This window comes from Fundulus heteroclitus, chromosome 3 (assembly GCF_011125445.2).
Source record: "Fundulus heteroclitus isolate FHET01 chromosome 3, MU-UCD_Fhet_4.1, whole genome shotgun sequence".
Taxonomy (NCBI): domain Eukaryota; kingdom Metazoa; phylum Chordata; class Actinopteri; order Cyprinodontiformes; family Fundulidae; genus Fundulus; species Fundulus heteroclitus.
Window position 1 is genome coordinate 29,458,463 of NC_046363.1, and position 24,987 is coordinate 29,483,449.

General features: G+C 40.0%; 1 protein-coding gene across 5 annotated transcripts in view; it reads left to right on the forward strand.

The window, feature by feature from the left end:
• The first annotated feature begins 3,753 nt into the window (after window positions 1–3,753).
• The window catches only part of ddr1 (discoidin domain receptor tyrosine kinase 1), a 57,945-nt gene continuing 36,711 nt past the window's right edge, over window positions 3,754–24,987 (forward strand). For 4 of the 5 annotated variants that reach the window (XM_021320387.2, XM_036135161.1, XM_036135163.1 and 1 more), the window contains exons 1-3: window positions 3,754–3,904; window positions 12,033–12,135; window positions 21,140–21,215. In XM_021320387.2, the coding sequence (XP_021176062.2) occupies window positions 3,808–3,904; window positions 12,033–12,135; window positions 21,140–21,215 (276 nt within the window). In that variant the 5' untranslated portion in view covers window positions 3,754–3,807. The remainder of the gene's footprint in view (window positions 3,905–12,032; window positions 12,136–21,139; window positions 21,216–24,987) is intronic. The other variant, XM_036135160.1, reaches the window with a different exon arrangement.

The following is a 24,987-nucleotide window of genomic DNA, read 5'->3' on the forward strand; positions in this document are numbered from 1 at the left end:
TCATCGCTGCTCTGGGCTTGCCGTCTCTCCGCCCTGCTGCTGCGCCTGGGCTACCATTCACCCTGTTTCAATACAATCCCCCCCCCCCCCCCTCCTCCTCAGCAGATCTCCTCTCACTACAGCTGTGTGTCAGTTGTCAGCCTGTTGGAATCCACCTACAGATGAAGCTGAAACACAGAGGGTCTGCAGGGAGGAAAGTCTGGCCTCTCTCTCTCTCTATCCCAGCTGTCTCTCCCTCCGAGACCTCCGCTTATTCCAACGTTTCTTTTTCCTCCCTCTTTTTGCACCACTGGAAGTCTTTGTCAAACCTTTTTTTAAAGCTAAGCATGCACATTAGCGACCTTCATGATAACCTTGAGCAAAAGTACCACATTTTTATAGTGTAAACTAGGGCTGGGCGATGTGGCTTACAAATAAAATCTCAGATTTTATTATACTAAATTCGATTAACCGATTCCCCCCCCCCCCCTCTTTTTCGTTTCATAAAAGAGATAAGAAATTGTTTTAAAAACTTGTTTTTTATGTCAAGCATATTATCTGGGAGTTGACCTGAATTCAAACTTCAACTAAATACAAGCTGTGAAACAGGCTTGTCAAACAAGATGGCGGCCCTGCCATCGTAAACAATAAAAATGTAAGAAAATGTTTGCTGCAAGTGGCGTTACACAATGAGCCAAGAACAGGCTTCGCTTCATTTGTGTAAATTCAAAGTAACTGCCTCATATTATGGTAAAAAAAATTTTTTACTTTTATACTTTACAGTATTTTGACAATATTTTCCTAAACATATATTCATCGTTACGTGCTGTTCTCTTCATGGAAGCCCGATGAGTGAATTGGCAAAATAAAAAACAGATTTTCCAAAAATTAAATCTTAAAAAGTTGTGGATTTAAATTAATCGATTAAACCGATTTATCGCCCAGCCCTAAGTGTTAGAATGGTCCAATCAAAGCCCAGACCTAGTTTAAACACAGACGGTTACAAATCTGAAAGTGTGTAACATTAAGGGAGAGAGCTACACATTTAACTCCTCCTTGCCAGTAGGTGGTGCTCACGTTCACTTCTGTTTGGCAGCCGGTTGCCAGGGAGACATTTTTACTCCCCTCAGGTTGCTGGATGCTAGAAACACAAAGTGAAACTGATGGCATCATTTAATGCCTTATTAATTTGGTTACTAACTTTTCAACCATTTTAAGGCACTCATAGAGCATTTCAATTTCAATCCCAGAAGGTCAGTTGCTTCCATGATGAGAACAAAAAGCAACCAGCTTTAGCTATTTTCCAGTATCGGTGTCTAAGAAAACTGTATTGTTTATCAGTTGTACAAACATGGGACTGCATGCAGTCTTTTACTCTGTTGTGTATCTGGTTTATTAAAGTTGTGAGAGAGTAAGACTTTCAGCAGATAACGGGAAGGCTGATTAGAGTGCAGCCTTCTGAGGTTCGAATCTCTGTCAAGAAATTGTGGGCAGCATTTTAGAAATCTTGGCGTTCAGGTGAGAATACACATGGAGAATGTTGTTTTAATGATTTCCACCCAAATGGGTAATAAAAGATGTTGAAGACAGTTCAAAATGTGAACTCTCTAATCATTTTTGTTTTTAAAAAAGCAACTTTGTTCTGACATAAATAATTGATATAGCTCTTCAAGAGAAATCAGAGTTGGTTAAAACTGGTGTTGGCAGTTCAAAACAGAAAACTCTGGTTGGTGCTTCTGTGCTTTTTTTTTTTTTTTTGGTTTTTTTTTTGCTGTTCCCCTTCTTGTAAACTAACACTCTGTCAAGATGATTTTAGTTACTTAGTCGTTTAAGCTACTCTGGTAGTGAGTCTGCATCAGGCTGTGTTTTAGATAAATCTCAGGTCTCTCTATAGTTAGTTACCAATATTTGTGACATGTCAGAATTACCTTAATTTAGATTGTGCCCCACACCAGAGGAAAAAACCCAGATCTTCAAAAATGGATCTGAGCCCAGGAGATTGTATTATGTACACCCTGAAGCTGGGCTATTCTTAATGTACAAGAATCTGAGGCATATGTTTGCATATTGATTTATTTTTTACCCTGTTACCCTTGTTCTTTCTTGTTCTTGTTTGGTGCATGTATTTTAAAAACAAATCTGTAAATGCTGCATAGAGTCAGCCTGTAATAACCAAGCCTGAACTAATGCTCCACTTTTATACTGGAGGCTTAAAGCTGATCATAATTTTGTGAAAGCCCCATTGTACTGTTGTTTGAACTCTTTAGGATGTATCAACAAGCAGTTTAACAAAATTAGTCTCCACCCAGATCAAAACGTGCCATTGAATCGTTGAATCAACACCTCTAAAATTTGTTTTTAGCACAAAGTCGTCATTGATGCCTTCGTGAATGGAGGATGTATTGCTGTATTTTTCTACTGTAATGCTCTAAACTAATAGTTTAATTGGTACCGACACTGTTTGTATTTACACGAAAGAGCCTATACTGTGCTCATTTATGACTTTTACTAGAATAGAGTACTATATGTAAAAAATTCATGATTTGCTGTATATTCCTGCAGCCCCTCACAGGCCTCACTGTGTGCAATGCTCAGCTTGAACTCAGATTCCCTTTGGAGGGGCTAGGTCTGCTCTGATTGGTCACATGGTGCACTGCAGGTAGCTGCTGATTTAGTCCCCCTTTCCTTTCATTGTTTTTTTTGTGTGGATTTTCAAGTTGTGTACTGGAAAAAGGTTGTTGAATGATGCTTTTGTAAAATATTTTTGCATTCTTTGCATGACCGATCCAATGAATTACGAGCTGTTTCGGCTTCCCGGGGGAAAAAAAGACATTATCAGTAACTGCTGCCCTGATACAGTAATAATCAACAAAACTCATTTCATAGAAGTTCTTCAACAATTTTCAGATTTTCTCTGGTATCTAAGTCGACGTGGCAACATTTGTTTGTGTCTGTCTTGAAGCTTTATTTCTAGTTTGTGATTCCTCGTTCTCTTGCAGCCATGCGTCTTGCAGTCTACAGGGAAGAGAAGATAAGAAACCAAAGGTTTCAAGCAATTTAAGAGCAGTGTCCGATGTGAAAGACAATGATTTGTTTTTCTGTTTACTATTGCGGTTGGTTTCGTTCAAGACTTGCATGCACCAAGAGCTGTCGCTTGATTCTTTCCTCTCCTATTGCTTCATCTGTTTGGTATTCATTGCGAACACGGATCCATAACCAGGTGCTCCAAAAATGCCCCGTCCTATTAGGATGAAGTAGGTTGGAAAATAAGTTGGAGAAATGATTGGCGTTTCAAACACAGGATGAATAAAATTCCCTGTGAATAAACAGGGGATGGCTTAATTATACCTCCCTCATTTACAAAGCTGTTTGCACCCTTTTTTTTTTTTTAAAGGCAGGAAAATATTATTGTACCACTGTGTTGCGGTGCCAGAGAGAAAAACAAATTAGTGTGTGAAACTGCTTTTTGTTATTTGGCTTTGTGCTCGCTCCTGAGGGGTTGGCCCGTTGCTCTGCTTGAAAAACGTGGAGAAACAACTGACTGCGAGGCACGCGGCGTGCTTTGGAATAAGAGGATATGATCGAGAGAGTTGAGTTATTAACGGTGATGGCGAGCCAGTGAGATCAGCCGCCTCAGGCTAGAGCTGTGTGTGTGTGTGTGTGCGCATGTGTGTGGAAATTAAAGTTCGAAAAGCCTTGTGATTTGCTTGTGTTTGGTGCAGTTTAAACTGTTGGACCTGTCTCTAAATTTCCTGTTTTCTCTCTGACAGGTGCGCCGGTGGCTGTCAGCGTGTCTCCGGACATGTAATCAGGTTCGCTCCTGCTGTCATGGCCTCCACTACCGCGCAGCTCCTTCCTGTCACAGTGATCACGGTTCTGGCAGTGCTGGTATCATCCGAGGATCATAAGTGGCACTTTGATCCAAGTAAGACATCTTACAGACGCATTTCAAAGAGCTCGTCACTCTGCACATCTCAAGCTTGTTTTTATTTTCTACACAGCCAGACCCGATTGTACCTTTAAATATTCACCATCCTCCTCACTGCCTCACATTTCACGAGAGCATCCAAACGTCTGTTTGCCAGACCCCTCCGACATCCTCCCCAAATGCTCTCTGATCCGTGAGGCTTTCTCTCCATTCACTATCAACAGGCTATCCTGTGTCCTCTCCCTGTCTGCCAGCCAGTCGTCTGTAATAAGAGACTGAGATACGCAGTAACCCCCATCCGCCACCTCCACATACACTCCCGACCCGTCAAGATCGCTAATGCACAGGCACTTCATGAAAGTGTCAGTCAAAGTGTCGGGGAAGGAAGCATCAGAGGGGTTGGTGAATGTGAGCCAACCAGGTGTAACCGGAGACTGTTTGCACTGCAGACAACCTTCTCACCGCAGAAGCTAGAACTATTAATCAGAGTAAAGCCCAAAGTGGCAATCTGATTTAAAGAATAGAAAGGATGACTGCAGCATTGAAATATGCTATATATTTTGGATGACATAAAAAAAAGCTAATATTGTCTTTATTGGAAACTGTAACTTTTCAGAAAATGGCTCAAACCCTTCGTCTTTAAATTTAAATGTTATAGTTTTCCAAATGGTCAACTTGAAGATCATCAGATTCCAGTCACCAGCAGATTTATTGCCGCATATCTGAGTCTGATACATAGTCTTAAGGCAAAATATAGAATAATCACCAACTAAACCTGGTATTAGTTTTCCAGTAAATATTATTTTGTAAATATTCTGTAATACTTCCATGTATTTCTGCTCTTTATATATTAACACACTAGTATAACAAGCTAAAATAAGCTGGTATCTGGACTATCTGCTTTGGCATCTGGCCTGCAGTCTGCTGCTTAACAGACATATGTTTTTTTATCTTTTCAGCTGCTGTTTTAAAAGAATGTAACCTTAAAGATATTGAGAGGTGCACCATGACTTTCCCTGTTGTGTTTTGCAGAATAGAGTATATTAAAAGTGCCACATTTGTCTTCGTTATAAGCAATGGAAAAGCGCAGCAAACTTCGTTCAGCCAGCTAGCCGGCAGTGAGCAGCGACAAGTAAAGGGAAGGCACTTATGTGTTACTGTAAGTTCCTTACTGCCGAGAAAACTCCTTTTTAATGCATAGATATGTGATATTGACCATTGCCTTATATTGAATGTTTCCATGAAATACTTAGAGGTAAAAAAGGGTTATTGTAGAATAAAAATGCTCTAATTGCGTATTTAGATTCTGTGTGAGGTAAACGTCTAAGGAGGATGAGCATAAAGGCTCTCTGTGGATGTCTGCAGTAGAGTTGAACCTTTGAAAGAGTTGAAAGCTCCTTTAAAAATACTGTGCTCTATTGCTGCATTTAATTTAGGGCACTTTAAAGCCTTCAGCTTGGTTCTTAAACGTACCTTTCTATAACAATATGACAAAAATAGTTGACTTCACTTAAAATGTAGCACAAAACAGTCATCTAACCAATCAATAGAGTTGTGTTTTATCATAAAATCCTAAAATCCAATCAGCTCAGCCTTTTCTTTCCACCCAGACTGCCAGACTAGTTGCATTTATGTTGGAAAAGACTGCCCAAGCTGAATCTTTTGGTGTCCTTCTCCTTGTTAGCAGGCTGAGAGGTTTACGTCTGAAGAGCCACTCCCAGCATTGTTACGTTTCATCTCCATGTATCACAGGATAGCATTGATATCCTGTCACTTTTCCTTTTCTTGACTAACATTCTGCCTCTTATGTGTTTTCTTAGTTTTATTTGTACTGCTTGCTTCTCTCTGCAGTCATTGTGCTGAGGTGCAAAAGTTTGCAACGGTATAAAAGCAGCACTGTTGTTGTTTTGATCCCCCCCCCCTGCATAATTAAGAGACGCTCTGATAAGATTGTTTTGGTTGATTTCCAATCAGTGATTTTAAAGAAGCTGAAATGGTGACACTGATTTGAGCTCGTCCTGATTCATCTTTAACAACTTTTTAAACAACAGCAAAAATTATTTTAGAACTTTCTTGATAAATTGAAATTGAACTGTCTTAATGATTATTCTCAAAGGTAGCCCAAAGTTACAGAACTGTCTCCCCCTGGTTCACTGAAAGTCTATAAAACTTACAAATACGTTAGACATCCTCCTGGTTATAGTGATGAACAGGCATCTGTATAAATTAAACACAGCAAATTAATTCAAGTACAATTTACTTCGTTATAAAATACAGTATGGCTCACTTGGTTTCATATTTTTTGCACATTTTATCACAGCACCCCCCCCCCCCCCCAACAAATAAACAAAACAGCTCATTGTGAAACAAACGACAGTGGGGAACAACTTAATATGTGAGAGGAAAACCCTCTGATTTACAGTTAGATGTGTTCAGTTGTTAATTAATTCAGTCATCTATTGAAGCCTTACTGCGACCGATCATTAATTATTTAGATCAGAACCAGAGGAGACGTCACATCTTGTAAGTGTGGGAGAGAGAAATCTGTGTTAAAAAACAGGATTTCACTGTTATTTTAAAACAAAGGTAACGTGACTCAGGGTCAAAATCAGCAGTTTTTGATGACAAGATTCAAAGCAATACAATTGTTGCTTTTTTTAAAAACAAAACTTTATTTCTTAACTAACACATTTAATTGTAAGTATGAAAATTTCTCTGTCATGATTCCAGGTGAGATGGTTCTCTGTGACTTGATCCTACCTATTGGAGGATCACCCCGCGTCGTCGGCATTTATTTATGTGAGAATCTGTCACAGAGTATGCACCTCCGGGTGTTTTTTTTTTTTTTTTTTTTTTTTGTGAAAAATTATTCAACAAATGGCCCTGACTTGCACAAGGGTCCATGCCTTCTAGTCAATGGTGACACCTGATTTATCTTGCGATGAGTCTTGATGGCTGGCCCTTCTCCAAGCCATCTGGCTTTGTAGAGCAATCTTTTTTTTTTTTCTTCTTATGAATGGAACAGTAGAGGTTTTTCTTTTATGGGGAATATGTGGAAAAATCTGGTCTGGACTTATTCATTAGTTGCTGTTTACACATGAAGTTCACAGCGGGTGACTTTCTGCTGGAGATGCAATTTCACAGCTGGAAAAGCAGTACACAGGTCAGCAGAAAAAGGAAAGTAAGGCAGCATATTCTACCATCTTGCTCTGCGTCTTGCACACTCAAGCATTATAATATCCCCAACGAGATATATTATTAGAATGCACAACAAATTAATTCATCAGAGCAATTTACACAGTTGCAGTTGAAGGCCATGTACAGTGTTGTCCACAGGGATGATTTGGGAAATGAAATGCCTCATTAACACACAGACTCGCCCTGCGACGTGCCACTGATTTTCCTTGACAGCTCAAAGAGTGTAAAGCAAATGCTGCTGACATTTGCTTGAGCATTTTGTCAGTTTCCTTTTTAAAACCATATCAGTGATGAGTTTAGGTTTCATTTACTGATTACTTTGGCTTCAGAATAGACAAAAAGAGGTTATAATTAAAGATATTTGTAAAAACATACCAAACTGCTCAGGGCATAAGATTCAAGCAGTATAATAACCATGCTCAGAAATACCCTTGTTTCACTTTAAGTATTAAAACAAATTTTTTTTATGAATTAGTAAAAGGTATAACATGAATTTGTTGTTACTGTTTAAAAAAACAAATACAGCTAAAAAGCAATTCATTAGTCATGAAGAAATGCTCAATAATACAGTAATTACTCTCATGTTATATTATGCTGATGCTTCATCTTCACTGATAAAGATTCAACTCATTTGGCCATGCTGAAAGCTGAAACTTGCTCCATTAGGGAAGGGTCTGACCTACAGTACTTTTTTAAAATAACAAGTTATTATATTATTAAAATAATTAGTTATTATACTGTCAATAGAACACTAAACTTTTGTTCCCAGATGTTGCTGATACAACAGCAAGTAACTTACTCTGTCCTGCACCACGCTGTACAATTTTAACCTTTCTTTCAAATATACATGCACTATAAATAATTTGTGCACAAAATTAGCAACACACATGCTTTTTAAAGATGACAGGACTTGATCATTCAGGAACTGCACTTATCTTTGTTACGCTTTAGAGATGTATAAAACATTCCTTTATAATCATACACAAACCACAAAATGGTGAGCAGTTTAAAGCTTCAGGAGGCAACATTTGTAAAAATGTATATTTTACATTTGTTTTACTTACACTGTGCCCTTACATTATAACAAGAGACAGATAATCTGTGGGGGGGGGGGGGGGGGAAATTAGCTCCTCTCAGTGGTCTTACTGCCATTTGCAGAAATACACCGCTCCCGGTCAGAAACAACCAATTAGAGCCAGGAGGAGTATATTAGCACTGTCTGACGCTCGTAGGCGCTGCTCACACCCCTCCCCCGCACAGAGCATACTGTCATTCAAGCTCTAGATTGCTGGTGTGCTGCAGCTGTGCTACTGGTGTAGAAACAGCATAACGTTACAGGAAAACCGACAATTTGTTGAGTGGCACTTGCTCAGAAAACAAAAACGAGTAAACAGAAGGTCAATGACAAAGCAAGGTAAAAAGAAAGAATTAGACTGAGCCTGAAATAATAAACTGAGGGTAAACATCGGAGCTCCACAGCAGGAAGGAGGAGCAGCTTTAGCGCAGAGGGAGGGCTGTAGCGCAGCTGAGTGCAAAGGGGAGGGACCTGTAAGGAATGCTTGTTCAAATTTTCAGACTGAGTCCACGGTTTTCACAGAGCTCCCTACTGCAGCTTTAAAGTGATATTAGGAGCCTAAAGGCCACAAATATTGCTGATATGAGTTGTCTCTCCCAAAAACTCAAATATCACTGAAATACGATGAGATGGCACAGATAACTGAATGCTGGTTTTGAATAGGTTGTTTAAAAAATACCGCATAGAACAGTTGTGTAAAACATTTCTGGGCCACTCAAGTGGTTTGCTAGAGTTTAATTTAACTGAGGTGTGATTTTTTTTGAGGAGCATCCAATGCCAGTCATGTTTCTCCTTTAAGAAGTTAATGTTGGCTTGTTAAATAACGGTTTTATTTACCCTGGAAACAAGCTTGCAGCAAGCTATTTATTTTTGCAGACAGACGTACTAAGTTTGTAAAGCAGAATGAGGGGTGATCGCAGTCAAGCAATTACCATGTTTGTTTTTTGCTCATCACTTTTCAGTCAGAGGGAAATTTTTGAGGGAAATTCCTTTCCTTCAGCTGTGGTAATCATAAACTGCAGGAATGGTATCAGGTTCAGTCTCATTGGTTGTGAAACCTTTTACTTCAACTGTGATATACCTTGAAAGCATGCCTATTGAATATAGTGGTATTAGGGTACAGGTTTGCACTAACTAGCACATAAACGGTGACTGAAAGAAAGTTAACACTCTCAACATAAGTGTAATTAAATTAATTCTGTAGGTTTTACATGTAGCAAGTTTGAATTACTGGCTTAGATGTGTCAGTATCATAATATTCATCAAATAAAAGCTGTCGCGAATCCGATACATTTTATCTCCCAGAAAGAGCTGAACTGAAATTGCTAATGTGAGCTAAAAGATTTATTGCATGGGTCAAACTTGTAGGTGATCTCAGAAGTGAGAAGACTGCAGATTGTCGGCTGTAGACTCGGTGTGGTGAAATGATGATGATGATGATGTAATGAAATGGGCACCTGCCCCCAGGGTGTGGATGAACTGTGGGAGCTCCCCTGTCACTCGCTGGGGTTTTAGGGGTTTGTCATGGAGCCCAACATTCCTGTTCTGTGACTCAGTGACAAAGTGAGTTAGATGCCTTGCTCACACCCTCCATGTCACTGCAGTTACCCCCACCCCATCCACTTTATGACCCCCCCCCCCCTCACCTCCTCCCTATGATGACTTCAGAGCAGATAGCTGGCTGTTTTGGTAATCCCTGCCTGGTACCATGCTATCTGGATCGTTTGATAAAGCTGCCACTTGGAACGGAGTCAGGGCAGACATTTGAGACCCGTCTGTGTATTTTCTTTCCTTTTCCCCCTTCAGTTTCTTTCTCTTCCTACAAATCTCAGAGCGCTGGTAACCGGAGCTGTGCAGGAGAGCTGGAGCCCCAAGGTAGTAGCTTTGTGTGGAGCAGAGATAGTAGGGCGGAAAAAAAAATACAACAAAAAATATAGGAGACAGGAAGGGTGTAATCTGAGACATCTTTCCTGTCTCCAAAGGGGGCATAAAACTTCCTGGCTTGCTCATACATAAAGTTAAGTTATGGAAACTGAAGATGCTCCCGTCAGAATTTTGTGGCTGACTTCTATTTTTCATAAAGCACGACACGGCAAAATCGATTTTAGCAGATAAAAATTTCTCGTCAAGAACAAGAATAAGGTATAGGAGAGTAATTTAAAAATATTCTTTGTCTTACTGCTGTGAATAGCTCCCGACTATTTGTGTTAGATTTTAACCAAAAAAACACACTGCTGCTCATAACCTTTGACTCCCAACCCTGATTCCTGGTAAAAGGCTAAAGGCTTATTGTTGAATAGTTTTCCCCTAAAACTTTGCTTTGCTGACTCTGTGGAAGTTTTTAAAAAGCAGATGAAATCCGTTTTGTTTCACCAGGCTTTTATGTAATCTTTTTTTATTGTGCTTATTTAAACTTGTTTGTTTTATGAAACTTTGTCTATGAAAGGCACAACTTACTAATGATCTGTATTAGGAACAGAGATGATGTCATCCAGTTGGGTGAGAGAAAGCAGTTTATCTGTTTTTTACTATTATTATAAAATGGATAAAATGGTTCCTGAGTTCTTTTATGTTTAACGGGGCTAGCATTACTAAGACAGAATATAAATCTTTATTTATGTCTTGCCAAAGGTTCTCAGGAGATCAAAAGTATACACTACAGCAGCTTTGCTGTTGTCTGTTCAGCCTTTCTATTACTTGCTGAAAGTCTTGCTCTCTCTTGTTCTCTCACAACCCGAGTGACCTGCAAATTTTCCTTTTTAAAAAGCTTATTACTTTTCTTTGCTTAGTCTGACTTTATTCTAAACACTTCACTGATACTGAAAATATAAATATTAAATCATCTTCTCTCTATAATGGCATCCACACTGAAGAGTGTCAGTTTGGCGTGGTAGAACGTAGTACGGCGCATTCTTCGATCAGAAAAAGATACGATTTCTGATCGGGTTTACCTGCTCTGGTCGCATCGAGCTGAAGTCTTGGTAAACCTCTAATAAAACCTTATGTTTAGTTTTTTTAGTTTTTACTTCTGCAACTATAGTTTTCACAAGGCATCCAACTATTCCTATGCTTTTTTTAAAAATATGTTATATTTAACATTATTTGAGTTTAAGTTGAAGCTTTAAATGTGTTTTAGTCCTGTTTACAGTATATTTTTTAGTTGATGTGGCACAGTTAAACAAAATCAAAAAAATTTCAATCCTTGTACATTATTGTTTATTCTTTAAAGCTAATTTTTAAACTCCAACTCTGTGATGTAACAACTTCCATCTAAATTAAGTACAGGAAACCTGCGGCTATTTTAACGCTCTGATCTCCACTGGTTAAAAATATTGCACAGAAATTGGGATTAGACTGTGCCTTGTGTCTGAAAGCAGGGAGAGCAACGTTTGCAGGACTATCAAATGTTGAACCTACGCCCAACACTCACAATTGCAGCTACAATCTGCTCTGAGTTTTGTTGCTGAAAGGTATTACCAAAGTAAAAGAGATTTTTATGGGTTGTGACTTAATTTAACGTTGGAACCCTTTAACACTGCAGCAGTTATGGGAATTAAATGTCAACCACGTTTTTAATGTATTTGGCTAAAGTGCGGCTGTGTTCTGAGAGATTCTGTAAGAAACGACAGCTAAAGGAGCAATTTTCCCTGCACTCGTTGCCTGTTTTGGCTACGAAGCATCAAGCCCGGATGTTTTCCCAGGGATGACATAACGGCGTAATGCTCCGTGACCAATGATGGCCTCTGACAACTCCAGTGAAAATATTGAGTTTCTTCTGGACAGATGAGAGTTGTGCTCATATCTTTATCCTGTGTCTGTCTTCTCTGCTTCCCTCAATCCTTTCCCTTCCAGCTCAGTGTCGATATGCCCTGGGGATGGAGGATGGCACCATCCCAGACTCTGACATCACCGCCTCCAGCGCCTGGTCAGACTCCACGGAGGCCAAACATGGAAGGTGGGAAAAAGTTTTCAGCATGTGTGTGTGTGTGTGTGGAGGGTCGACATTACAGATAAAATTACCGTTATTGGGTGGGTAATTTTCCATTTACTCAAAGGTTTTTGTCTAAAAGCTGTAACAATTCAGATAACAAGGCTGAAACTTTTAACAGCCTTAACAAGCTGCAAAGACACGCATCCGATGTTGCAATTCACAGTTTCACCATCTGCTTGGCCATGAAACACACGTTTTGTTGTTAAGATCAGTTCACGAGGGTAGACCAGGTTGCAGAATGCCTGCTGCAGTGAATTATGGGACCACCCAGACTGCACACAGCGATTAAACACCGGTGTAACGGTACATGTATTTTTCCTGAACCATCACGGTGCAGACGGTGCGTGTACCAGCAGTTAAACGAGAAATATGGTGGTCACAGGTGATCGCCTCTTTCAGTCAGACAACTACGCAGACAGATTTTTTATTTTTTTTTAGATTAGGTTAAGCTACTATCTAAAGCACTCCACACCAAACTAATGCAAGATTAGCTGGTAATAAAGACACACAGGTGGTTGACTTGCCTGGTTGTAATTCTAAATCAAATTTAGAGTGATAGTGGTTGTATCTCAAGCCCAATGTTCATTATATCTTTTTGTTGAACATAATGTAGTGTGTAATGTAGTGAACGTTGGAGATAGGCACCAGCACCCCCGCGACCCCATGAGGGATAAAGCGGTTTAGAAAATGGATGGATGGATGGATGGATGGATAATGTACTTTCAGCTTTATTTGCTTAAAACTGGGTAAAAAAATTTAAACATGAATCATTCAAAGTTTTGGGATGTTTGGATTCAGCTAACCATAGCTGAACTAACAGTGTGTGATATTTAAGGCAATGTATGTCCTTTATTTAAGATGGGTTATTTATTTTTGCCATTCTGGGTAACATAGACTGAAATCAATACGGAGCTGAAGCTCGCTATGATCCAATATAATAGATGACAGGAAAATTTTTACAATTAGATTTTTACAAAGATTTTATGAGAGAGTTCTCACATTTGTAATTTGGAGGACAAATGATCAGAGCAGATCCAGGGATGTGTTTTGTTCTGGCACACAGAGCCGGAGGTTCTTTTAATTTGGTCTACTTTCCCCCTTTTTAAAAGCCTGCCTTTGAAAGAGCTCTTTATAAAGAACATATAATCACTACTTTGAATAGCTGCACTGGCTGAGACTTGATAGGGTGGATTAAATGCTTCGGTACCAGTTCCCTGAATCTGGACTGCTACCCGCGTCTAATTTGTGCTGGAATTCACTTTCAGGTCAGATTAAAACTGTTTTTCGATCTAAGTAAACAGCTTCATTAAAAACCATAAGAACAATCATTAAACATTAACCTCTGGACTTACTCTTTACTTAAAGAAAAAAAAAAACTGCCTTTAACTTTCTGCCTCTACAATATGCTGTGTGCATAATTGTTTTGGTATTAATGTTGTTTTCTATGATTGTTATTAACAATATCACTAACAAAAGTGCACAGTTGCTTGTTTTAGTTTTCAATTATGTTAATGTGAAAGCCTATTCATATTCAGTATTTTTAGTAATGAGAGGGTTGTTACCTGCTTATTAGGTTGAGCTTCAACTCTCAGGCTACAGCACTGCGTTAGTAAGATTAGGGAAAATAACTGTTTTAGTTTTTTTCCTAGTCTGAGTGAAATCTTAAAAATTACATAAAGCTCAACTGTAACTGCTAATTATAATTTAATTACAATGATGTTACCAGCTAAGATTCAAACATGTTACTGTGAATAGATGATCAGATCGCACTGTAAAATATTAGTGTCCATATTCCAGATTAGACCAATTTTTTTATAGGGAAATTTACATTTGGGTACTTATTTTGTTTCAGAGTCTGGCAGGATAAATGTAAATACATTTTACCCAAATAGATGCATGCATTCATGCAAGCACCTGCATCGCATGGACAAGTCCCCCAACATTCAGGCTGCACACACAAAGTCAGATTTATTATTTTTGAGAAACACTGTAATTTTGCGCATCAACAAGGTATCTTCGAAATGTCTGCACCACCTTGAATAAAATATTTCTTATGACAGTTTTACTGTGCTGATGTGACTTTTAGTTTCCTGTCAGACGCCAGCAGCTGAAAAGATGAGAGAAGAAAACAGCAGCAGCAATTATCGGTCTGAGCTAGCTTTCAATGGCAGGGATCAGATTTATTCGATGCTGAAGTAAGAGATGATTGTGGCTAATAATCTTAAAAGCCCACCATATGATACATCAGTTTGTATCTATGGTTCACTAAGTTACTGTACCATGTTTAAAGTAATTACACCCCCTGTACGTTGCATAGAAACCATGTACATGTTCACTGGTGTTGGTTCTCATTTACCTCAAGAGAGAAACTAATTTTATGTTCTCATGATCACACTAACCGGCCACTGATTTATGGGGCTGTACGATTTTGCCAAAAATCAAAACACGATATATTTCAATCATAATTGCGATTATGATTTAATTTAGATTTTTCTCTGCATTAACCACAAGCAACAACAATGGCCTTTAGATAAAGATGTTTGTAAACAAGCACTATTTAAAACAAGAAATGTAAATGTTTTGATTTATGAAAATATTATTATTCAAGAGAATAGGTTTTAACTGAGTTGGACATCAATCCTTGTTGAACATAAAGTGTAACCAACAAACAAGGCTATGTATTAAACTCTTTGTCTGGTACTTAATGCTCTGGTGATATTCCTGAAAGTTTATGGTAAAAATTATGATTATATAAACTCTAAAACAAGTAATAAAATTAGATTATTTCACTGCTACAACTCACTTCCCCTCCATGTGGAGGCAAACACACTTTAAACATATTAATGACAGCTAAAGGACGCGTCAGATGCATTAATTGGTACATAGCCAAAAATTGCATACCTCTGTGATTTGGAAATTGCATTTTTTATAATTGTGATTATATTGCAAATTCAATTAGTTGTCCAGCCGTACTGCATTAGGTACGACATACTAATAGCAAGTTGGACCCTCCTTTATGTTCAGAACTGCTCTAATTCTTCATACTATTGATTCAAAAAGGTCGTCTCAAACTTTCCTCTGAGAAAAGTTTTGGTTCATATTGACTTGGTGGCATCACACAAATATGGCTGATTTGTCAACTGCTCATCCGTGATGTGAATCTCCCGCTTCCCCACATCCTAAAGCGGCTCGATAGGGATGAGATCCAGTGACTATTGGGGCCCTTCTTTTAGGGAACAAATTGTGATATTCAAGAAACCAGTTTGAGATAATCTGAGTTTTGCAATGTGGTGCTGGAAGTAGGGATCAAAAGATGGATACACTGCGGTCATAAAGGGAAGGAGTTGGTTGACAAACATTGCTGGGCTGTGGTGTGTTGGACGCTCAGCTAGAACTAAGGGACATGAAGTATGCCTAAAAAAATATCTGCCATCATTATTCCTCCACCCTGAACTGCTATAGATGATGGATACATTCACGTTTTCATGTTGTTTACACCAAATTCTGACCATACCTGAACGTCGCAGCTGAAATCCAGATTTCTTTGGACCAGACACTGTTTTTATGATAATGTATTGAGCCTGTGGGAATTGTAGCCTCAGATTCCTGTTTTTAGCTGACATGAGAGGCACCCGGTGCGATCCTTTGCTGCTATAGACCATCTGCCTAAACATCGTTGTTTGAGCTAGTGTTGCCTTTCTATTGTTTCAAGAATCAAGAACCTTTATTGTCCTTATGTGTTACCATTATGACATTTTGGTTGGGGCAGACACCGTCTCAGAATGCACATAACATGCCGCCAAAACAATAATAATAATAATCATCTTTATTTTCATTGCAACATACATTCCAATGAAATTTGTTCTCTGCATTTAACCCATTCCCTTGGGGAGCTGTGGACTGCCTCTGTGCGCCGCCCCGGCAAATAATCTTTCAAAAAAAAATTATTTAATTTTTTTTTAACAAACAGTTGACTGCACTGCCCAACAACATCACTCCTTGAGTGGCTCAAGCGTGCATGCGGTCCTAAGAAGCTAATGGACTCATTTCCAGGTCAAAAAGACAGCAGTCTACATCACTGTGTATTGAATTTAGTTACAGAATTGTACAATTTGCATGGATGTCTAACCAGACAGTCCTTGAGAGACTGAAGTGTGCAAATACACATTTGCAAGTGAGAGACGGTATAAATGGTTTTCAGCAGATCAGAAACCTGTGTAACCAGTAGTCTGTTTGTAACGTAACAGATTACGAAATTTGTGCGATGGCCCTTACAGCTTTGGGAAAGAATCTGTTTTTTAGCCTGTTATTTTTTTTATTTAATGTTCCTGAATCGTATCCCTGATGGAAGTGGGACAAACAGTGCATTACCTAGGTGGGTGGGCTCTGTGACAACCCCTCTGGCCCTTTTCTGGACTCGTGCAGCATAAACCGTGACGAGGTCCCGTAAACGGCATTCAGCAATCCCCTGTGCTGTCCTCACCACCCGTGCCAAATCCTCCCTCTGCTGCACGGCGCAGCTCCCAAACCACACCGTCATGCTGAGACAGACGTTTTGAACGAGTCTGACATTAACAAAGACATCTTTTACATCGCCTGCTCAGTGGATGTTTTGTCTTTTTTTTAGACAATTCTCTATAATCAGAGACATCAGCAGTTTCTGAAATACTCAGACTAGATTGTCTGGCACCAACAACCATAGCCTCGAAAAGAGAAGCATCCTATTCAGATAAAACAGAAAATCAAAAGCTTCGCCTTGGTGCTTCTCTGTGTCTTCACATTCTTTTGCTCTCATTACTTCAGACAAAGCCCCAAACTGTCTGTCCTACAATCGCTGGGGGATAAGACATCAACATACTTGAGCTTCTGCGTTTTACATAGTCTTACCCGGACCTTTTCCCGCTTGAAACCCATTGCCTGGGACTTGGACCACTGTTTCTGCATGCTGATTATCAGTGTCATAATTAGAAACCAGAGGCGGCAAAAACGCATCCAAGGGAAATTACACTTTTTAGTTAAGAAGTGACAAAAAGAGTTAAAAACACAGATAAATTGAGCCTTGGCTCTTAGAAACTTTCTAACCCCCACGGTGATTTTGCTACTTTGATGCAGTTACTTTAACAAAGTTGCCTGAATGATGACACAGTATAAAACTCAGGGCTGAGGCAGAGTACAGCCCATTTTGGGGCTGGCTAAATTGATTTCCAGGAAGATGAAATGATTATTTTGAGGCAGATGGATGAGCCAGTGTTGATAACCGCTAAACACAAGGCAGCGCTTTGAGTGCGACTTGGCAGCATGGTGGAGTGCCGACACGGCTGCTGCCATCGAGGACGAGCCAGTTGGAGCTTTTCAGGTGGAAGAAAATCACTTCCACAGTCTGCTGGAAAATTGTTTCTTTAGACAGCTTTAACGGGGGGAGGTTTAATGCATAATAATGATGATGTAATTTATTTGATTCCCGTTGGATGCAAAACCGTTACCTCTATCAAAAAACCTGCTTTAACCTTTTTTTTTTCTGTTATTTGCTATATAAGAAAAAAACATCCTCTGAATAAGTTGAAACCTTATGTGTCAGGTCAGACTTCCAAAAAAAAGCTAACGTTTGAAAGGAAAAGCATGAATCGTGCTTCTTTAGTTGAAACATTTTGACAGAACTTCTTCTATAAATCTTTATCTACAGACTCTCACAAAAATGATCGTACCCCTCAAACTTTTTCACACTTTATCACACTACAGTCACAAACTTCAGCATATTTTATATGGACTTTAAGTGATGGACCAGCACAGAGCAGTGGCTGCATCATGTTGTGTTGATGCTTTTCATCAGCTATAATGGAGAAGGTGGTTAGAGTTCATGTGGACCGAGACACATATAGAGCAATATTAGAAGAAAACATGTTAGAGGTTGCAAAAGACTTTGGTGAAAGTTCATCTTCCAGCAGAACGCCAGAGCTACAATCGACCAGTTTGGATCTGATCATGTTCATGTGGTGAGGTCTCAGGATAAGTTCAGATTTAGGGTTTATTATTTACCCCAGGAAAGCTTGTTTGGTCCAGGCCAAAACTAGACTTTACTTTTTTTTTCGTTTGCCGCGGTTTGCTTTTACATTGTACTATTTGCAAGTGAATTATAACGTGTGAACAAAGCCACACGTGTCACGATTGTTGCTCCCATTGGACAGAAATGACTGGACCGGGATGTAGCACAGACCCGGAAATGAAGGAAAACTAGCATGGAGATCCTGCGTCCAGCACCTGTTTTGCTTGTTTGTAATGTTATTACAGCTGTTAAATCATTGAGTGTCAGGAGCAGCTCATTCAACGCAGGTTTTTAGACATTTTATTTTTAATTTGGGAACGGAGATCAGAGAAGGCGTCCTGCAGGCTAAAGGAGTCCCACATCCTGCTGGCAGCAACAGGTATGATTTCAGTAATAGTTCAGTCTGTTGCGACGGCATGTTAAGTCCAAAGAGACGTTTTCTGTAAAATGCAAAAACAGTATTAGAAATAAGTTTAAAAAAAAAATTGTAATGAGTTTATTTGTCTTTGATTTGAGCCGGTAAATAAGATTATCTGCCAGTGGAATGAGTATTTTGATCCCTAAAATAAGATATTAGATATATTGCACCTGAAATAAGATGGTTCCTATTGTTTCTATTTTAAGTACAAAAATCTCAATCCATTTCAAGGAACATTTCAAGAAACATTTACTTATTTTTAGCAGTTTTTTAGCAGTTCAGATTGAGGCCGTTTCGTATTCACACCAGCAGCAACCAGCACCAGAGTCCATTTGGAAGAGGACTGAGACCACCTCAAAAAGGTGGCATCGGTCCGGTTGTTCGATCAGGAAAAGGTTCACTTGAGTGTATTCACATCTGCACAAAAGGTCTTGACAAAGGGGGGGGGGGAATGAACTCTGATCTGTTTAAAATGGATCAAATGTGGCAGGTGTGAATACCCCCTTAAATTCAATTGATAATCTGTAACTACACTTGAGAAGTGATTTTTGCAGATCCTCCACATCCAACGGACTGAGCTTGAGCCATTTTGCAAAGAACTATGGGTATAAAATTCAGTCTCCTAATCTACAAACCTGCTAGATGCATGACCCAAAGCACCTACAGCTATGATTGCAAGAGGGGGGTTGAATACAAATGCACACCAAACTAAAAACCCATGCATCATTTTCCTTTAACTTATCACAGAATCTTGCTAAAACACACTTAAATTTAGGGTTTTAATGTGAAAAAGTTCAGTTTCTGGATTTTCCTGCATAACGTTTTAACATTTTCCAACAAGAAAAGTAGATTATCTTCCACAGAATGGGAGCATTATTAAAATATGATCTCAATACATGTTGAAATGTAACAATTTTTCAAGAAAAATGTATTAGAGACAGTTTTTACTAGAGAGATTGCATGCTCTAGTTTAAACATTCAGGTTTGATGTCCATGGGACGTGTGAGCCGACTGATTGTTGTCTTTGTTAAACAATTTAATGAGGAATGCAATTTATCTCATAATTATGCGTGCGGTGTAGCTGTTTGCTTCTAACCTGAGTAAAATGTAAATCAAGCCCTTCTTCAGATTGATGCGTTTGTCTGCAGAGCTTGTTTTCGGTCCTCTGGCACCATGCTAAAGTAATGTTTCTGAAGTCTATTAAATTACTACAGGAGATGATTGCGTGTGCCTTCATGAAACCCATTTGCTAATTGTATCACCACCTCGTCTGCTCAGATCCACGAGAGCCCAGTTAAACCTGTAACACGCCACAGCCACGTGTTGGGGCTTTTGCACGATCATGTGTTCATTCGTCTCTGTCGGGCCTGTTGGGCTGGGTCTGTTGGCCCGGTGTCTAACCATGTGGAAGTGATTGTTAGCTCAAGCTGTTTTTTAAGGCACATTAGGGAGACCCTGAGAGAGAAAGCAGGCCGAGCAGCGAACATAAAGTAAAACAGAAAATAAGTGAAAGGTGCTTTGCTGCAGTGCCGCGCTATAAACGGGGGATGAATCAGCTCGAAAGCGGGTTTTAATGGACCGTATTTCTCTTTCCCAGGAAAATATAGCATATTGGATGTGATGAAGTGAAAAAAATATTGTATTTGCAGAGGATACTGTATTTTATTGCAATGTCAATCCAGCGGGCTGGAGCGTTCTGGTCCAAACTCAGCCTGGCTGCGTTTCTCCTTCCTCCGTCACGGGGTCTTGGCCGACCGCTAATGTGTTGATTTAATCCTGTGGCTCCCAGCAGTATGAGCTCACCCACAAAACGGAACGGAGGAGAGGTTGATTTCTAAATCCAAAACGTCATCGTCAGTTTAACCGAGTTGATCTTGTGATTTGTCTTAGCGGTCGGAGCGGCAGCTTTTGTTTTCAGAGAGGCCCCCCCGAAGTGGTCAGAGCGTGGTTGTGGCCTGGTAGTTTGGTCCAAAAGGCTCCGCGCCCGAGTCGCGGCCAAGGTTGTGGTCTGCTTGTGGCCAATATGTGGTACTGGTAAAAACCCCTCTTCTCTTGGGTGGATTGAGAGAGGGTTCACACTGGGAGAAAATGTTTGATGCTTGTGTGTGGTCACGGTAAGAGCTCTCTGTAAAGATCCAGTCCTGACAGTCAACTCCAGATCTGGTCAGTCGGAGGTCTTTCTCCTTCCAGCTTATTCCCCCCCGGCTCATGAGCTGGATGCTTTCTGCGTTTTCCGTCAGCTGTCAGTGTGCATCTCCACGTTTCTTTCTTGCTGCATGTTTCTTGGTCAGATTCCCTGCTCTGGAGCTCATGGGCTATCTTCTAATCCATGATGGGTTGTACTGAAACCTCCGTTGGACCGCTGCATGTTGCTTGGGGTTTAGATTTAGTGTGGGGTTTCATATGTTTGCATCTCTTTGCTTTGTTTTTTTTTAGTGTCGTAGGCCAGGATTAAAATTTAAGTATTGTGTGTTTTTTAAAAAAAGAACCCATTTGCTGTTTTTCAGGTTAAGCACTGGAGAGGGGGATGGAGCGTGGTGTCCGGCAGCACCAGTCTTCCCCAGCGAGTCGGAATACCTTCAGGTCAGTCGCTCTGTTTACTCTGACCCGCAGCTACAGACGGTATCTGTGGGAAGAATAACAATTACCAATTAGGTGTTATTTAATGATTAGACTTTACGCCTGATACATTTCAGCCACAGTTCACCCAATGTGCTTGTTTCGGAGCAGCTACCAGTCAAGGATTCTGGAAAGTTAAACACAGCAGCCTCATTTTAACAGACAGGAAATAGTTTTATTTGGTTTCTGACAAATTTGATTGGAAATCAGTTATAAAATCCTGTTAAACAACACTTATCCTGGTTCTTTAAGCCCAAGCTCTGGTTACTGAAATCAGGTCATTCTAAAGTTTTAAGAAATTACAGCTTTTGCCGTCTAACGACACTATGTCCAAGTCCTTTTGCCGAGATGACAGAGAAAGTGTCGGAGTGACGAGTTATGACCGGCTGCAACAAACGTAAATAGTGACAAAACTCACTGCTGGTCAGTAGGCTTAAAGAGAGCTGTGCGTTTTTCCCTAATTGGAAAAAAAAAAAACGCTGTTTAAAAATGCATATAGACTGAAAAACTCTGTAAAGAATCTCACAGTCCCAAGAACATGGAGGAGATTACAGGAGACAGGAAGTTACTCTAGGAGAGTCGGACCGGGGCGTTGGAGGTCCTTAACCATCAACAGAACCGGTCTCTGCTCCTTTTGTCCATCAACAGAACCTGTCTCTACTCCTTTTTTCCATTAACAGAACCGGTCTCTGCTCCTTTGTCCATTAAAAGAACCGGTCTCTGCTCCTTTGTCCATCAACAGAACCGGTCTCTGCTCCTTTGTCCATTAACAGAACCGGTCTCTGCTCCTTTTGTCCATTAACAGAACCGGTTAAAGGAGGAACAGGATGAGGACTGCCAGAGTGAGCAAAGTGACCTCCAGCGAGTCACTGGTGTGAACGTCTCTGACCAAATTAGGACCAGACTTCATGAAGGTGGTCTGATGTCCTCTAGTAGGCGCTGTGCTCATTGCCCAGTATTGTGGAATTTAACTGGGATTTACCAGAGAACCTGAACTTGTAGGTGTGGCTGTTTTCACAGATGAGAGCAGGTTCAGCTTTTGTGACGGACGTGAAATGGTCTGGAGGAGCTGTGGTGAACGTTATGCTGCCTGCAACATGTTCAACATGATCGGTTTGGTGGGTCAGTGTTGGTCTGAGGAGGCATATCCATGGAGCGAAGCAAAGACCTGTAGAAGATAAACTATGACACCCTGACTACCATTAGGGATCGAGACTCAATCCTTAGGCCCATTGTTAGACCCTTCACTGGTGCAGTGGGTTCCTCCTGGTGTGTGACAATGCCTGGCTTCATGTGGAAATAATTGGAGGCGGTTCCTGGAGGATGAAGGCTTTGGTACCATAGACTGGCCTCCAAACTTCCATGAACAAGATCCAACAGAACGTCAAGTTTAGGTCCATCTGACGCCTCCAGGACACCATCAACGGCAGGCATGCATACAAGCATCATAGTTTGTATGGGGTCCATACAAACTACTGAGTACTATTATGAGTTGCTGCAATGACATTTCAGCAATTTAGACTTTCCTGCATCATCAGGTTTTCAGTTTCACTTTCTCTGTGACATCGGGTTAAGCTCTCTGTGGGTTGATAATTTTCATCAAATGATGTGGCGTCCTTTTTGTTCCTGAAACATTACCCATTCCTTATCAGTTTGGTCATCTGGCATGATTTTTATAAAACTGTTCCTTTAATCTTTTTGAGCAGTGTACATTACTTACGCTGAAAGTTGGGCATTACATCATTAGGATCGGAAAGGAACAGCTTCATCTCTGCCCTTTTTTAGGTTCTTATAAATTCACCCCTGAAGTGAAGTTATTGCTGCAGAACGTTTTTCCTGTTAATGTGTTTTAGCCGTTTTTGAAGGTTTTGGTTTACAAATTCCCAAAAGGCCAATGTAGGTACAAGGTGAAATAACAACAACTTTAATCCAAATATTAATGCCGACTAATTGTTTTGTGCTCCCTCAGCAATCACAGAGAGTTGGCGTTAGATTACGTGAGCACAGGAATATTTTAGCTGTAATTGATGCTTTGGTTATATCTGGTTAAACAATCACCCAGCTGACAGAAGAACACAACAAAAAGACTTAAACAAAACATGCATTATATGTTAAACTTGTTGTTGTTGGGCTGTACGGAGTATTTCTAATAGTTCACATGTTTAGAATAATGCGCTAATAAATCAAAGGGCTCTATTAAGATAGTTAATAACTTTGACGTGAAAAAAATACATTGTTTTCTAGAGAAAATTCATAAACAAATAGCAGAGAAGTTTAAAGGGGGTTAGGTTATAAACAATATCCCAAGCTCTGAACCTTTCAGAGAGCACCTATCAAGCTAGCCACCTAAACTGAAAGCTGCAGTGGTCCACAACTCAGGTGGGAGAACCTGTTCACAGGAAAACTTTTAGTTGTGTTCTTCACAAATCTTACCTTTATGGACGAATGGCATGAAGAAAGACGTCATTTTCTAGTTTAATATAAACCAGATGCAGCAAACGTGTAGAAGAATGTACTCTGGTTAGATGAGACCAAGATGTATCTTTATGGGGTACATGCAAATCACTGCTTGTGGTAGAAAACTAACACCCTGAGCACACATCTCCCAAGGTGAACCGTGGTGATGGCAGCGTCATGCTGTGAGGATGCATTTATTCTGCAGGGTCAGGAAAATTGGTCAGAGTTAATAGGAAGATAGATGGAGCTAGATACGAGGTAGAAAACCCATCAGAGGATGTAGAAGATCTGAGACGTCCCTAAGCCTACAGCTGCATGTAATGGAACGGTTTAGATCAATCATCCATGTGTTAGAGAGGTCTAGTCAAAGTCCAAACCTGAATCCAATCCAGAGTCTGTAAGGAAACTTGAAAATTAAAGTCAAAGGCAGAGTCTTCGATTCTTCAGGAAGTTTACTCAAGTCCCTTTTTGAATAACTGAACATGCGCACAAGACCAACTTATGTTGTTCTTCCGCTCCTCAGGGGAATTGTGTGGGAAAAAATCTCCCAAATTCACTCTGGTCTTATTTTTTTCTGCTGAAACCTTCTTTATCCTCTCATAAACTTGTACGCAGTTCCCTTCTTGCAACTCTCAGCCATGTTCAAAATCTACGGTGAGAGCAGCAGAGCTACAGTGAACGGCTAACACAGAAGCTAACCGCTAAGCTAACCGGATGCATAAACACTAGAAGTGCGCATGCGCAGCCAGCAAGCAGCAACTAACAACGAAACATGCACGTACACTGCGTGTCAGAATGATTGACATGTTGGACAATCAATACATAAGGCCATACACCCGGAAGTTGAGGCACAGAGGGCGTGAGAGCAGGAACAAAACCTTGACTAATCCTTGCCATTCGGACCAACGAGTGATAGGTCAGAGTTTTCTACAGGTCAGGAGCTCCCACAGAGACCCATTTATTTATTTATATATTTTTTTACCTTCTTTTTGGGAATACATGATGTATTTACTACTTTTAGGACTACTTACAGGATGGAAGGACGATTTTACCCAGTATAACAAAAAGTGTTTCTGAACCGGCTTACCAGCTATAGCTTTAATAAATGCTCTCCATCCAGTCTAACTGAGCTTGGGTGAAAAATTCATTCTCAAGATACAGAAAGCTGATGGAAAAATACGACAAAAACTTGCAGTTGTTAGCAAAATGTGGGTCTACAAATTATTGAGTCTTAGGGGGTGAATTAATTGTAGAAAATTTTGAATTACCAGGTATAATT